Source organism: Malania oleifera, chromosome 2 (genome assembly GCF_029873635.1).
Source record: "Malania oleifera isolate guangnan ecotype guangnan chromosome 2, ASM2987363v1, whole genome shotgun sequence".
NCBI lineage: Eukaryota > Viridiplantae > Streptophyta > Magnoliopsida > Santalales > Ximeniaceae > Malania > Malania oleifera.
Window position 1 is genome coordinate 132,791,607 of NC_080418.1, and position 17,056 is coordinate 132,808,662.

A 17,056-nucleotide genomic window follows, 5' to 3' on the forward strand; every position below is an offset into this window, starting at 1 on the left:
TTGTATCGATATTGGCAAAAATAAGAAAAACTCAATCCCCGACAATGGCGCCAAAAATATGATCGTTGCAAAACTGCAATTGCACAGTATCATAGTTTTATAATATAGTGATGTGTAGAGTATCGTTTGCAGGGATTGGTGTCTTAATTTTACCAAGTACCGAAATTATACTAATCTTGATTTTATTTAGAAATATTAATAATTTTAGAATGCAAAATTGAAATAAGGCTACTTTAAATAAACTATTCAAAGGAAAATAAAACTAGTTGCCACATATCAAATTAATGAGGGTAAAAACTTCTAGGAAATCGATTTTACCCAGTTTCTCACTATGATTTACTCATCTAGCTAATTCAACTTCGTTTTCTCTGTTTGTTAGCAAATCTCCAATTTTTCCAAAAGCCTCTTTCGATAGTCAATCAGAACTTATTTTTGTTTATTATTTAACATAAGAATATGCAAATTAATAACGTAAGAACGTAATAAGACTCTCGATTTTTTTATACTACGTAAGTTCATACAAGTCTTTCGATTTCTATATTCACCTACACTGAATTATCCAAGATCTATCCTATAATTCTCCCTTTCGGTAGCAAATCACAAGACCAACATCATCTAATTAATGACCAATTAATTAAAAGCATTAAGCGTAGAATAACTCTGACAAACATTAAAGAAAACTACTTCAGATTAGCATCGAAGAGCAAGCATAGTTTAAAACTAGGCTACATCGTTTTCCTAGAATACAAAAATTAGTTCATACCGAAAATTAAATCAAACATAAACGATTTCTCCATGCTTTCTTTTATTTGAAGAGTAGAAGACAAAACAACACCCCGAGCACCGCTGTTGTTCGCCGCTTTCCGGTTCCCAAAAAGATATTAATTTTTCAGCGTACCGCCAACCACCTCCCTTGCTGCTGTGTGTGTTGACCTTCCTCGGCATCCGCCTCCAAAAGCCTCTCAAAAGACCTCCCTGGATGCCTCCAAGAAGACCTCCCCGGATGCCTCCTTGTGCTCATGGCCTCCTCTGCATATCTCCCACAAAAAATCCTCCTATGCGTGTTCCTCCCAAAATAAATCCTCTCCCTTTATCTCCTACAAAGAAGCCCTTCAACCTAATCACTCCCAGCCCCCAGTTCGGCCTCTCTGTGCGCTTCCCCAAAAATTATTCAAAACTCTATTTTCTCCCCTTTTTCTTCTTATGCCCGTCGCCCCCCTTTGAAACCCTATGCGTGTTGCATGGCCAGGTCACATCAGATGACCCGACCTCTTCTCTCTTTTTTTATTATTTATTTCCGTGTTGCTCCAGCCCTCTCTAAAAGCCCACATGCATGGCTTTTTCTTTTCTTATTCTCTTCATTGCTAACACAAATTTGGCCCATCATTGTTGACTATTCAATTTTGAATTTCCAACCCAAAGGCACTAAGTTTGACTTTTCAAAATTGAATTTCCATCTAAATGCCTTCTCAACTCACATTGCACTCGCATGGCCACCTTGATTTAACTTTGAAGCTCACTCTTTGCACAATATATATTTACATATATATATATATATATATATATATTCATAAATATATATATATATATATTTTAAAATGTCCAAGAGACCCTTTGGCCCGTACTTTTGGTGCTCATGTACACGGAACCTCTTCATGCTTACGGTTCGCGTAATGCATGCGACGTCTCCTTGTATAGAGCACGACCTCTCCCACATTTTTTTAATTTTCGGATTTAATTTCCAAAAATTTTCTTTCTTTTGTTCAAATCTGCAATAAAATCAAATGCCCGCAATGAGACCTACAATCGGCAAAAATGAAATAAAATTATGCCAAAGTTTAAAGTTAAGAAGTGTTAAATCATTCTAATATACGCCACTGATCACTTCTCATTCCAAACAACCATAGGAATCCGAAACAAGGACAAATGATATAAAGTGGGAAGATTACAAGAATGAATCAAAGTCATATGGCTACCCATACAGGAGGGTAAAGGATGTTAATATGTTACAATCAAACCTGAGTTTCATGGTTCAAGCTAGGAACAAATGGCATTAAAATGTAGATTTAAGGTTGTGTACAGACCCCACCCCCCAACCACAACACTTAGTTGCATCGGAATCCTAAACAAGGACAAATAGTATGAAGTAATGTGGCTACCCATAGGAAAAGGTGGCCACCACCCCCTTTCTCATTAGCTTCTCATTCCACAAACATCCATAGGAGTCCTAAACAAGGACAAATGATATGAAGTGGGAAGATTAACAAGAATGAATCAAAGTCATATGGCTACCCTTAGGGGATGCTAAAGGATGTTAGTATGTTACAATCAAAGCTGAGTTTCATGGTTCAAGTTAGGAACAAATGGCCTTAAAACACACCACACCCCTCCAACCCCCAACCCCCATCCCACCCCACCCCAATTTGTTGTGGGAGCTGTGTGCACTAGGTGTTGCACACTGGTTGAACACAATCAAACTCTTCTCATTTTGGCAGGACCAATTGACAGGACCTCTTAAACAATGAAAACTTTCGTAGAAATTGTTAGACAACCACTTTACCTAAAAGCTTAAGCCAAAAGCATATATCAAGCTTTAACAGAAATAAAGACTTGAATTCATGAAATAGAAAATTTTTTAAAGAGACCAACTCTTACTTGGGTTACCCCATTGGAAAACTCTCCCAATTGGACTTCAAGTGGGTTTTGAAAACAATAGACGTTTATAATACTAAAAAGTGTTACAGGGTAGGGAGCTTCTAAGAAATAGGAAATTTTTAGTAAAATGAAAATTTTTATTTCTGAGTAATATTGTCTAAACCCAACAAAATAAATTTCATAACTAGTAGTTGTCAAATATAAAGTAATGCTCATACACTAAAGTACTTCTCATGGCTTACGTAGATCATAATCCAAAGAATTTCCCTATAAACTTAATTTTGCTCTATTTTGGGTGGATGCTTCACACTACAAGTGCTTCTTAGCCTCATACCTCTTATATCTGTTCTGCATCGTGTTTATGGATAGTATGTTGACAACCTCTCTCCAAGTAGCTTTTTCTTCTCATATTCTCTCATTTGTCCCTCCAAAAAAAAACAAAAAAAAAATTTCTTTATCTTTTTGAGTTTCTCATATTCTAGTATGTTCCCCTCACGATGTCTAGAAATTGTTCTATCTTTTATGTAACTAGCACCATGATCATCTCTTTCCTGTGTTTGCATTATGTTATTTGATATTTAAACAAAAAAAATGTGTTCTATTTTACTTGGTTTATTAATTTACGTGTTATCAATTATTTTTGTTTTAAAGTGGATATTTCTCTGATTTCTTTGGGAAAGTTTTTTGTTTAATTTATGATATGCTTCGCATCCTATGCTTTTAATGGAATCTGTATGTGTTTCTTCAAATTATATGTAAAAATGCATGCTTTATGTCATTTGGGGGGAAGTTGTACTCATAGAATGTTGCATTGGCATCTTGATTTTTTTTTTTTTCACAAAACTGAAAATATTTTACTTTCTTTTATCATCCAATTTACAATTTCCCCTACCATGCACTTCATTGAAAATATGGAGTTATAGATGCATTGGCATGACTTGTTTGCAATGGTATTACTTAGTGGGACGCATGGCTTGTACTCGGACCTTCATCTTGGGGCAAGGTTGCTTACCCCTTACTGTGTGCTTAATTGAAACTAGCTTGTGGATCATGACCATTGATTTAAGTGTATGCTTTGTAGATATATTTTAAATATACTTTGTAGATATAATTTAGACTAGTTGCATTCAATGTCATCATGATTTTTCTTTCATATTTGCGTATGTCATACTTTTCCTTTTCTTATCATTGTTATGTTATAATTGGGTGCCTTATTTGTCCATTAGCACAACTGCGCAACTCATTATGGTTTTGTTTTAGATTGCCACTTGACCTAAAGGCCAACCGTGTATATTAAAACCTTGACACTGTCAACGGACAGCAAAAGCTTTGCTGTCCACACTTCTTTCCTTATTTCAACCCACAATTATTTCCTTATTTCTCCATTCATTATTCTGTGGAGTTAACATGCATTGTTTGACATATTATAGTTTACATGTATAGGGCTAGAATCATGCGGGAACTTATCTGCTTTCCATGTATAGCATTCTTGTAAAGTCTATATATAATATATAGAACTCAAGGCTAGACAAGTTCGGTCATTCACACAATACTTTGACATGGTATTAGAGCCGATTGCTAATTTTTTCTTTTCCCTTGAATATTTTTGTCTTCTTAGTTTCGTAGGTGTCTCTTGTGCCTTTCGGTCAGGTCTATGTTGACCAATGCTGCACCCAAAAATTTTTTTTTGGTATTTCTGTGGCTGTCATGGGTCTATTCTCTTCTGGAATTTTTTTTGGTTCTCTGGTTTTCGGTATTTCTAAGGCTCGGTGGCTATTGGCGCAGCCTTAATCTTGATTTCTCGGCAACTCTGTGGCTAAGTGGCTGTCGAAATAGCCTTTTGTTGTTGTTTCCAGTGACTCTCTGTCCTTGTGATTCTTGGAATAGTAATCTAAGAGTATTGGAGGTGTTGTGCGACGTCCCTCTGCCATTTCCTTGGTTCGCGATTTATTTTTTTAGTGCAGGCAGGTTGATCTCAATTTTCTTTGCATCTGTGTTGATTTTTTTTGGGTTTCTTGATTTTCTAGTATTGTTTGTCTTTCGGAATAAATTTTTTTTTTGTCTCGGCCTTTTTTTTTTTTTTCTTTATTTAGCATGGACTCTGCGCCTGTGTGTGCCAAGTTTACGAGCAACAATTATTCTACGTGGTTTTTTCAATTTGAACTTTTTCTTGAGGGAAAAGATCTTTGGGGTCATATTGATGGCACGGATTGTGCACCCATTCATGATAAATCCAAGGTTTCAGCATCTTCTCTTTCATGGGTTGTGCTTGATGCTCGGATTATGTCTTGGCTTCTTGACTCAGTTGAGCCACATATTGTCCCCAATTTGCGGCCTCATCGCACCGCTCAATCCATGTGGACTTGCTTAAAGAAAGTATATCATCAAGATAACGGTGCTCGTCGTTTTCAATTAGAGCATGCAATTACCATGTTTCAACATGACAATCGTTCCATCCAAGACTATTATTCAGCGTTTTGAACTCTTTGGAACGAATATTCTGATCTAGTTACAGCGGATGTTCCTGTTGCCTCTCTTTCCATTATTCAACGTCTTCACGAGACTAGTCGTCGTGATAAGTTTCTTATGAAACTCTGTGCCGGGTATGAATGTGTTCGCTCTTCTCTACTAAATCGCTCTCTTGTTCCTTCTCTTGATGTTTGTTTTGGTGAGTTACTTTGTGAAGAACAATGCCTTAGTACTCAAGTTACTTTGGAGCAATCTCATGGTAGTTCAAGTCTGTCCCTGTGGCTTATGCTGCTCAACGACGAGGACCGCCTGCGAATTCTAGCACCTTGCAGTTTTGTTTTATGCAAGGAATTTGGGCATATCACTGCTAATTGTTCCAAGAAATATTGATCTTATTGCAAGAAGGGTCACATTATCAAAGACTGTCGTATCCGCCCTCAGAATCGTCAGACATTGGCATTTCAGACTTCTGTTATTGTACCCCCGACAGTGACTTCTGCAGCTCCTGACTCTTTTCCAGGTGACTCCCCTGTTCCTGCAAATCTTGCAGCGAGTTACTGCATACCTGAAATGGTGCAACAGATGCTAATTTTGGCATTATTAGCAATGGGGTTCCACGGTAACAATTCTACTAAACTCTGGTACGTGGACTCAGGTGCCTCTAATCACATGACGAATAATCCCACTGCTATGTGTCATGTTCGGCCCTACGCTGGTCATCTACTATTCAGACTGCCAATGGCAGTTCTTTGCCAATAACTGCTATCGGAGATGTCTCTTCTAAGTTCACTAATGTGTTTCTTGCTCCTCAGTTTTCCACGAATCTTATTTATGTTGGTCAATTAGTTGATAACAATTGTGCTATTAATTTTTCTAGTGATGGTTGTGTTGTGCAGGACGAGGTAACGAGGAGCTGATTGCGAAGGGACCTAGAGTGGGGCGCTTGTTTCCACTACTTTTGCCTGTTCTAGCACTTTCTTTAGTTTCTTCTATTAAGTATTCTGCTTGTAATAATGTTGCAGATCTTAGTATGGCGTGGCAAGCCATCCCAATGCTCAGATCTTATCTCATGTATTGAACTCTGGTTTACTTGGTAATAAAGAACATTCTTCTTTATCTTTTTTAAGTGTGCTTCTTGCAAACTTGGTAAAAGCAAACTCTTCCCTTCCCTTAGCATGCTAGTAGAGCCTCTTAGTGCTTTGATCTTATCCATAGTGATGTTTGAGGACCTTCCCCGGTTAGTTCACATGAAAAATTTAAATACTATGTGACTTTCATTGATGATCATAACATATTTACTTGGGTCTACTTTCTTTGCTATAAATATGAGGTTTTTCGTACTTTCACTGAGTTTTTAGCATATGTTGACAATCAATTTTCTACTTCTATTAAGACATTACGCACAGATTCCGGTGGTGAATATTTGTCTACTGAGTTTCAGGAATTTTGGCTTCTAAAGGTTATTCATCAATGTTCATGTCCCGCTACTCCCCAACAGAATGGAGTAGCTGAACGCAAAAATCGTCATCTCCTAGATGTGGTACGTACTCTTTTGCTAGAATCCTCTATTCCATTCATGTTCTAGGTTGAGGCTCTGAAAACTGTTACTTATTTGATTAATCGTTTACCTTCTCAAGTCCTACTCATGGAGTCTCCCTATTTCCGCTTATTCGCTAAGCAACCTAGTTATGATAACCTTCGTACCTTTGGTTGTGTATCTTTGTTCATTTACATCATGAGCGACATAAATTATCTACTCAATCTGTTCGATGTGCATTCTTGGGATATAATGTGTATCCAAAGGGATTTGTTTGCTATGATCCTACATTACATCGTACATGCATTTCTAGGAATGTTATTTTCTTTGAAAATCAACATTTCTTTCCTATGTCCTCTGTGCCTTCCTTTTCTAATGTGGTTTTCCCCTCCTTTGAGTAGCAGTCCTCAGTTCTTCATCAAGTTAGTTCTCGCTTTAAATCAAGCATTGTGTATACGATACACTCCCACCCAGAGTCTCTTCTGGTGGCTCACCCAATATCTGATCCTACCAAGCTCCAAATTCAGCAGTTGCAGCACCTTTAGAGCCTTTGGTACATCGCTCTCCTCGAGTGTCTGTACCCCTAGATAGGTATGGGTTTGCCTTTTCTAGTTGTAGAAATTCTATTTTAGCTCTTACTGCTGCATTGTTGAATTTTGATATTCCCACATCCTACTCACACGCTGTCAAGCATGATGGTTGGCGACAAGCTATGCAGGAAGAAATTGCCGCTCTGAAGGCCAATCACACCTGGGACATTGAGCCTTTGTCCCCCTACCATTGTTCCTTTGGGCTGCAAATGGGTTTACTCAGTCAAGGTTAGATCTGATGAAGTTTTGATTGTTACAAAGCTCGCCTTGTTGCACTTGGGAATAATCAGGAATATGGTGTTAATTATGAAGAGACTTTTGCTCCTATGGCTAAGATGACTACTGTTCGTACGATCCTAGCTCTTGCTGCTTCTAGTGATTGGCCACTACATCAGATGGATTTCAAGAATATTTTTCTTCATGGGGATCTTAAAGAGTGTATTTATATGAAGCCACCCCCAGGTTTGTTTCCCTCTCCGACTTCACATGTGTAAGCTTCGTCGTCTCTTTATGGTCTCAAACAAGCTCCAAGGGTCTAGTTTGATAAATTCTGCACCACTTTATTACAATTTTCATTAAAGTAGAGCAAGTATGACACGTCATTGTTTCTTTGAAAATCAGACATGGGTATTGTTGTTCTTTTGGTTTATGTTGATGATATTGTGATCACTGGTTCCGATTCTGCTTTACTTGGTGAGCTCAAGACTCATCTCTCAGAGTCCTTTCATATGAAAGATCTTGGGTCTCTCACATATTTTCTTGGTCTTGAGGTGCATCGTAGTCCCTTTGGTATTTCACTCAATCAACATAAGTATGCTAGTGACTTCGTGGCTACAGCTGGCCTTCAGGAGGCTACTTCTGTTGTTACTCCCATAGAATTAAATGTCAAGCTTTGCAAAGAGGAAGGTGACTTACTTGCTGATCCTGGTTTATATCAGAAGTTGGTGGGTAGCCTTGTTTATCTCACCATTACTAGACCGGACATTTCTTTTTCTGTACAGCAAGTTAGCCATTTTCTTCAGACTCCTTGTCATCTTCATTTGGCTACTGTCTGTAGGATCATAAGCTATGTGCAGGGCACTTTTGCCCGTGGTTTATTCTTCCCTGCAGGCAACTCTACTCGCCTTTCTGCTTATAGTGATGCTGATTGGGCTAGTTGTGCGGATACACGTTGCTCCATCTTTGGTTGGTGAGTGTTCTTAGGTGATGCTTTGATCTCTTGGAAGAGTAAGAAGCAAGACAGAATTTCTAAGTCATCTACGGAACCTGAATACCAAGCGATATCTCTTGCTTGTTCTGAAATTATTTGGCTTCGAGGTTTGCTTGTTGAGCTAGATTTTTCTGATACCGATCCTACACCTCTACATGCTGATAATATGAGTGCTATTTAGATCATGGTCAATCCTGTCTATCATGAGCACACGAAGCATATTGAAGTCGATTGTCACTCTATCCGTGAAGCATTTGAAGCTTGTGTTATCACTCTTCCACATATTTCTACTGAATTACAAATTGTTGATATCTTCACCAAGGCTCTCACTCGTCATCGACATTGCTTCCTAAGTAGCAAATTGATGCTTGTTGATCAACCCGCATCAATTTGAGGGGGGCTGTCAACGGACAGCCAAAGATTTGCTATCCACACTTTCTTTCCTTATTTTAGCCCACAATTATTTCCTTGTTTCTCCATTCATTATTCTGTACAGTTAGCATGCATTATTTGACAGATTATAGTTTACATGTATAGAGCTAGAATCATGCGGGAACTTATTTGCTTTCCATGTATAGCATTCTTGTAAAGTCTATATATAATATACAATACTCAAGGCCAGACAAGTTCGGCCATTCACGCAATACTTTGACAAACACTCCCCAGCATGTGCAAATCAATTGCAAGTGGACAGGTAAACAAATAATTAATTGAATATGGGAATGAGAAAAAAAAAAATGATGAGCACTAGCAACAATAGTTGAACCCAGCAGCTCTTGGAAACCATGACTTTGGTGCTGTTTCTCCATTAGACCTGAAAACTAAGTTATGTTGTGGGCCAACAATAAAATCCAAGTCTCAAACCTCATTTTTACCCCATTTTACATCTAAAGTCTGCTGTTACCTAGAATGCAAAATGTTTTGGTTTGTTGAACAGAAATGAGATTCCAAACACACATGTTGGACAATAGAGTAATGCTTATATTGACGTGGAATTAAAGGATGGTACTATGACACTTGTATATTTGGGAGTGGATGTTGAGGTGTTTTTAAATTTTAAATGCGACTGCCTGTGATAAAGTAGATTGACAATGACTCAAAACAATTATAATGAGACTATGCCGCATGTTTCTAATAAAATGTCTAAATCGTTTGAAAAATACACAGTTGAAGCTTCAGGTGGCTAAATTAGGTGTTATAGAACAAAAAATGCAGCATGTTTTTTATAAATTTGTACTTATTGTTAATACTCTACATTATTAGCATTTTCAGGTGATTTTGTTTTAACTGTCATTTTCTCAGTAAGTTTTTAATGTTCATTCTTTTCATGGAGCTATGCCCTGTTTTATTTATTTTGAAACATTCATTGAAATTAGTTTTGTCTCTAAGGGCTGTAATTCCCATTTTTTAAAAATTGAAATGATTATTAAGCACTATGTATTGAACTAAGGTTAAATTATTTGATATTTAGAAAAATATAAATATCCTCAACATAGTTGATCTTTAATATGGAAATCTTTTAATAATAAATAGAATTTTTTATTTGACTGGTGTATTTGAAGGCTGAAAAAATAGAGACGCCAATAAGCACTCTATGAAAGGTGATATTTGGTATGGCAATCCATCCGTATCTTTGTTTAGTGCATTGAAATCTGGCAGAAATGTTGATTTGATTTTGGAAAATGCAGGGAACCTGAATAATATCTTTGCATGTTCTGCTCATGTACACTAAGTGTCTCTAAGCACATCAGCTCTTTGACTAGTGCTTATCCTTTAAAATGGCAAAGTTTACCGGCAGTCTGGCATATCTAGTCTTGGAATGGTTTTATAATTTATCAGGCAATAATTTTTTATTGTTTGAAGTGTTGGTAGTGCATGTGGTGGTGTGGTTTGTGTATGGGTGCGGTGGGGGTGGAAGGGGTGTTTGGTTCAGAAAAAGTTTTTTAACCTTTTTCCTTATGAAACATTTAGGAATGCCAAATCCTGATAAAAGACGAACAGAATTGAGGCATGATACAATGCCCTGTGAAGAAACTAAGCTGGAAGAACCAACAGCTGAGCTTGGTCCTGCGCCTTCACCAACTATGCCAACTGGAACTGAATCTCAAACAAATGGACAGAAGACTTTGAAAGATGCCGTGAAGCTAAAGAACAAGAGGAAAAAGAAGGCATCCAAAACTGCTGGTCCTACTTAGTTGGATTTTGTGAACAGATCCTTTGTTGAGCTTGTATATTATTACCCCGCGTCTTTAACCTGTAATTTATACATTATTGTCATGTTCCTTTGAGAACTGTAATATTAGGAGGATTTCTCTGCCTTACAAGCTAGGTAGTTCAATCTTTCTTTGAAATTTTGTGATCTGTATGCTTGGATAGAGCTTTTGCAGTCTCCCTGATCATCTTAGAAAATTATGATAAATTGGGTATGACGATGTTTCAAGATTTTTGAACATGCATGAGAAAATTATTTTTTCCTGGTTTTGCAGCTTGAAGGACCAGTCTTATTTAGCTCTCGTAGTTTGCAGTGGGACAGTTTTGTTAAACTGCAACTTTCAGGATTTAAAGAAACTGCAATTTTCACTGTGGTAGTGGGAGCAACTACAATCAGGATGTTCCTGTGTAGAAATTTGGCCTTGGTCATGGGCTGAGTTTAAAGAAACTGTCCCTCTATAGAAGCAAGGATAAGATTGAGAATACTGTGAAGTTTTTCAAAGCGGGAGTTTTATGATCTGAGGATGCCCTTTTAGATTCTTTTACAATGGGGGATTGTAGAATTGCCTTGCTAAAAGAACAGATTGGACTTTCCGCTCTAATCTTAAACATAACTAAATACAGAGTACCTCAACATTTGGGGCCTGTTTGGATTAAGAATTGGAGGCTGGGAAAAGAAAAGGAAAGAAACATATGAAGGGAATTTGTTTTTTAAACTATATTTTTTCTCTATACCAAATACTAATCAAAATGAAAATTTATTTTTAAAAAATTTTAATGTTTTAAAACTATTTTTTGATTGATTGAAATCTATTTTTTCGTTATTGCTATTGGCTGATAAAATTAAAATGTGTTGTTTTATCTGTAACTTACACCTGTAGGCTTTATATTTAAATTCAGTGTACATGTTTGATTCCATAAATCATTGCCTCTTTAATTTCATCATTAATTTTGCCCCTCTTAAATGTAAATTTAATTATTTCCTCTTTCATTCTCTCTGTCTCGCTTTCTAAAACTATTATTTGATTGGTTGAAATATTTTTCTCTTTATTTCTTTTGGTTAATTAAGTTTGGTGCTTGAATAGTGAGTGAGGGTGTTAGCACCACTCCCAATTATAGTTGTTATGCTTATGGTTCACCAGGCCACGATTCTAACCACTAGCACAAGCATCAACCTAGCTTGAAGTTTGGAAGTTGCAATGATATACAACAAAGACAAGGCCTAGGATCACCTAAATAATGTTGAACTCTATTTTTATAGTTGTGTTGATTGGAGATTCATGGTATACTTGAAATGATATCTTGGGTTTGGCCATTCATACGAGGCAGCAATAGCAACATTTTATTAGTGTCACATTCTAAGAGCAGCAGTCATTAAAGCCGTAGGATCCTTCAAAAGCAACCTCCACATATGATTTTCCATTTTTCAGTCCCTTTCTCTGCATAACTTTAGATTAAGAAATTTACACAAAGTATTATAATAAGTGCACGTATAAGTTGTTGACGGAGTTTACGCTCTTTAATTTTTGCATCTTACAATCCATACTTAAGTGTTTTGTTTTCTTTTTTTCACTTTCTACTCTTTTCTCTTTGGCCCCCTGTTGGGGTATAGCATGAATATGCTCAAACCATACATGACATTAAGAGTACTTACATTTTAATATCGCTTGAAGGAAAGTGCTGAAAATTGAACAGAATCAATGATATTAGTTCGGTGTATTTGTCCATTGAAATAAATCTAAGCTCATCAACTAATCAATAGTCTAATTAACTAATGATTTGGTTTAGATATCTGATTTGAGCCAATTCTCACAATATCTCATTTTTTTCTAAATAGATCTTTTGATTTAGCATGTACAATTACACTTAATTTATATAGGTCAGCCACTTAAAAAATAGTTGTGCATACTATTTATACTATTTTTTAATTTTATGATCTATAATAATATTGTTGTATAATATATATATATTTAAATACATATACTAGTTCCATTTAAGTAACCATTGGTTCATAAATATTAAAACCTAAACTCATACTAATATTCAAAAATTGTGAGAAAGGTTGATAGAAACTAGGCGAACAAATTTGTTAATTGAATTTTTTGTTAGGCTTGAAACGAATTTTTGAGGCGATTCTACTTTAAAATATTTTTTAATAGTCCTACACGATGATGTTAACAATTCACTCGCCACCCATTACTTTTAATATATAATTTTTTTTTATATGTGTGTAGGTGTGCTAAATAATGTAACCTCACTTAAGCTTACATGGTATGATTTTGGTGGAGGGAACACAATACCTCCATGGCAGTTGAGTTTTTCTTTGACAAAGAGAAGTGAAATTTGGAGCTTTTGAGGGACTTTCTTTTGTGTTCGATATGTGCAATAATGAGTCATTTTCTTTGGCGGTAGTTGCATGGTCCAATTTTTTTTTATTTTTTAAATTAAGTCTTATTTAATGGAAAATTTTTGCATTTTTCTTGCCGAAAAGAGAAACCTTAGTCTATATTAAAAATTAGAGTGAACATGTCATAATTAACTGTTCATTTAGAAGTTTCCCTTGGAATTGAGCTCTCTAATCTTGTAAGGATAGTTTTGAAGAAATTACTTTTGATGGTCATCATTGAAGGAATCATTAGAGCATGTTGTAGAATAAATGATTTTGTTCTAAAACAAATGTGAAATGAAAATTTCTTTTTTCCTTTTCATTGACTTTTTGAGTCTTACCCCATTTTGATAATGATAAATGACAGCATCTCAATTTGTGTGTTAAGTTTATGAATAGGTTTATCTTTTAAAAAACACAAATGACAGATGCAGAATGGAAGCCATAAAGCAATTAATCAAGCACATACCTTGGCGCATTTTATGAGAACCGAAGAGTCAAAGCTTGAAGAGTTATGTTGTTTTCAGTTGTAATAGTAATTAGATTTTCAATTGTGCATGCATGATCACTTGATTTAAATTGAAGCTCATCACCTAACCTTAGATTGACCTTAGGACCAAATGTACATGAAAAACCTTTTTATTTAAAATGTCTAAAATTACACAAAAGGTTTTGAAATAGTTTTGAAATCAAAACTATGGCCAAAAATCATTTGGACAAGTTTAAATCACCATTAGATTTGATATAATTTATATACACTTGTCCTAGCATGGGGCTAGCTCATTTAAGGTGGAAAAACAAAGTAATCGTCAACTAATGCACTACACTGGTCAACTAATGTAAGTCGGTAGTCTTATTGAGTTTTTGCCTAGGTCAATCGTCGACGAATGGTAATGGAGTCATCGACGAAAAACTCCAATAGCTTTAAATGATTTTCAAATCAGGTGACTCGTTGACGAAAGAGGTTAACTCGTCGATGACTGAAGGTCACTTGTTGACAACTGATTGTGACTCATTGATGATTCGTATTAGGAACATGACTCCAACGGGCGAAAACAACTAGGTTTTCAAAATAAAATATCATATCTTCCCCCAAGGGCCATATAACGGTTAGTTTTGGGTTTGACCTATAAATACAAGTTTAAATAACTTTTAAATTGTTAGAAAAACATATTGGGAGCATACTTGCATATTCTTTGATTCCCAAACATATTTTGTACTCCATTTTGAAGATCAAGATCATATTTCTCCTGTTCTTTTTGTTTGTGGGGTCATTCATTAGTTTAATAAGGCCCGCCCCCTGTTGTCTAGTCCAGGTGGGGGAAGAGAGACGCAGTGCTCCCTAACAGACCCAGGTTGGGGCGTTAGATAATGATATCAGAAAAATTACCTAGGCGAAAATGTGATGAGATTCACATCGCCTGAGTTTAGAAATGGGGGTTTGCAATGAGAATGTTGCTTTCTGTAAGTGAGGGAGAATGTGATATTCAGTGGAAGAAAAGTTTAAAAAAGATTTGATGTTACTATCCATATCAACAAGATGTACCTTTCTTTTTGGGATATTTCTCATAAGAACTCCATGGTTAAGCATGTTTAGCTTGAAGTGATTTTGGGATGGGTGACCTTTTAAAAAGTTTTCTCAAAAAGTGTGTGAATGAGGACAAAACACACTGAACATGACACGTGTTGGTTTGTAGAACCAGTCATTAGTCCGATAAGGTAAAGACCCACCCCCCTGTTGTCTGAGTCAAGTGGAGGAGAGACGCAGTATTCCTAGTAGACCCAAGTTGGGGCCTTACAAATTAAATATAAATTATATAATTTATAATTAGGGTTTCATAATTATTATATAATTAATAAAATTAGAAATTATATTTTGAAGTTTTAAGAAAAAATAAAAATAAAAACTATTTTTGAAAAGTTTCATCTACTCTATTCAACTCTACTAAGTCTCGCACAAAACCAATCGACCCGAAAAAGCAACATAGCAATTTAAAGCTCATCTCCACAAAGAGTTAGCCCTAAGGCCACCAACTGGCTCTCCGTAGGCTGTAGCTCACCTTCTCCCTTATTCAGCAGCCGGCCATGGCGTCCATCACTGCCCCAATTGCTACTGCTTCTTCTCCTTCTCCTTCTCCTTCTCCTTCTCCTTCTCCTTCTTCTCCCCTTCTTCCTTTCTCCTCACGACCCTTCTCTTCCCGGCAGCGTAGCCCCATACCCATCTCTCTCTCTCTGCGTTCTCCCTCCCCAAAACTACTCCCTTCTCTTCTCCACGTTCCTAGACAACAGCCCTTCTCTGCTACTATCCTTCGATCCAAACCACTGCCAATTCTCCGAGGAAGAGTCTACGCCTCCAATTCTAATTCACCTAACTTACCTTCTTTTCCTCTCTCCGACTCCACGCGCACCGTCTCCGCCATTCTCGCTTCCGTCTTCTGCGTTTCCAAACTACTCGTCAGCGCCGTTCGCCAATTCGCGCTCAAAGCCGCTGAAATCACAGGCCAGCCCACGCCGGAAGAACTTGCGGGCATCCGGTCTCTTAGCGGGTCCCTGGTCTGCGCCGCCGGGCCGCTCTTCTTCGCGGCGCTCAAGGACCGCCCCAGCGGGTACCTGAATACGCCGCTGACGGTGGTGGCTTCCGGCCTCTCTAAATGGCTTGACATATACAGTGGTGTGTTGATGGTCAGGGTTTTGCTCAGTTGGTTCCCCAACATACCTTGGGAGCGTCAGCCATTATCGGCCATTCGGGACCTCTGTGATCCATACTTGAATTTGTTCCGGAACATCATTCCGCCTTTGTTCGATGCGCTCGATGTTAGCCCGCTATTGGCTTTTGCGGTACTGGGCACGCTCGGCTCCATTCTCAACAATAGCAGGGGCACCTATTGAAGTGAGTGCTTTTTGTTTTAAGTGAAGAATTATTCAAGTAATATTGGAAACTTTTGTTCTTATTTCTTTTTTCCTTTTTTTTCCCCCAATTCTATATGCCTTTGTAGGTTGATTTCGTGGATGTAATATTAGTTTTGGGCTGAAAAATATTAAATGGTTGTGAAAAATTCTGATTGCCATATTGAAGAAGAGTTTGTATGTTGAACATCGAGGGATATTTATTCCACAAAATTGTGGTTGTTGTTTTTTGGTGTTGAGACTTTTACATTCTTGATTATATGATAAATTGGAATTATGATTTCAGTAATTGGTACAAACACCTTTGTACGTTTATTACCCTCACGTTCCTTTTTATTTTATTTCTTTCGTACTAGCTTTTTCTTACCATGGTATCCCTTACAATTCTTGAGAAGATGATGAAATAAAGGATTGGAAGTTAAAAGGGCTAAAAGGGTAACAGCCAGCTTGTTTTTGTTTGACATTCTATAAACCATTGTATTTGCATTTCCTTGTATGGTCAGGGCCCAAAAGCTAGTCAGTTCATTCTCAATTGAAGAAATACAAAAAATAATGCATCAAACTCGTGTCTTAAATTTTACTGAATTTATTTTTTTATTTAAAAAAGTTGTTTGGTTGTGGCTTGAACAAGTCCTTCTATAGTTGATCTAGAAACAACAATAACAACAACAAACCTAGCCTTAATTTTTACTACATGAAAGTCAATTGCTTAAATCCTTCTGCCAATTTACACAATAGCAGACAATTTCTTCCAACAATTTGAGGACTATTAAATCCTCACTAGCTTATTTCAAGTTATTTCAAGTTTATCTTACCTCTTCTACTGCTAGTAATAGCTCACTTTTCCTCATTAGTACTATTTGTTATTGATGCCCAAACCATCTGAGCTACCCCTCCCATATCTTATCTTATGCTATCCCTAACTTATTGCAAATTTGTTTATTCTTTAATTTATCTATAATATTATACCACTTATCCATCTTAACATTCCTATCATGGTTTTAAATAGTGACTACTATTGTTACATAATCCTATTAAGTAATGATTTTTTGGGGTTCCTGTTACTGTTATAGACTACGAATCGGTGGGCA

The 17,056-nt window shown here is 36.7% G+C and overlaps 2 protein-coding genes across 4 annotated transcripts in view; both read left to right on the plus strand.

Moving 5' to 3' along the window:
- LOC131148591 (exosome complex component RRP45A-like) overlaps window positions 1-10,901 on the plus strand; it is a 65,600-nt gene extending 54,699 nt beyond the window's left edge. For all 3 annotated transcript variants that reach the window (XM_058098401.1, XM_058098402.1, XM_058098403.1), the window contains one exon: window positions 10,433-10,901. In XM_058098401.1, the coding sequence (XP_057954384.1) occupies window positions 10,433-10,656 (224 nt within the window). In that variant the 3' untranslated portion in view covers window positions 10,657-10,901. The remainder of the gene's footprint in view (window positions 1-10,432) is intronic.
- Window positions 10,902-14,993: 4,092 nt separating this feature from the next.
- Window positions 14,994-16,191, plus strand: LOC131148592 (ylmG homolog protein 1-2, chloroplastic-like). The gene has a single exon (XM_058098404.1). It carries the CDS (start codon window positions 15,144-15,146, stop codon window positions 15,945-15,947), a length of 804 nt encoding a protein of 267 aa, XP_057954387.1. The 5' UTR covers window positions 14,994-15,143; the 3' UTR covers window positions 15,948-16,191.
- The last annotated feature ends 865 nt before the right edge of the window (window positions 16,192-17,056 follow it).

Excerpts from the sequence above, each read along its gene's own strand:
- LOC131148592 (XM_058098404.1), top strand. The coding sequence starts at position 15,144 with ATGGCGTCCATCACTGCCCCAATTGCTACTGCTTCTTCTCCTTCTCCT.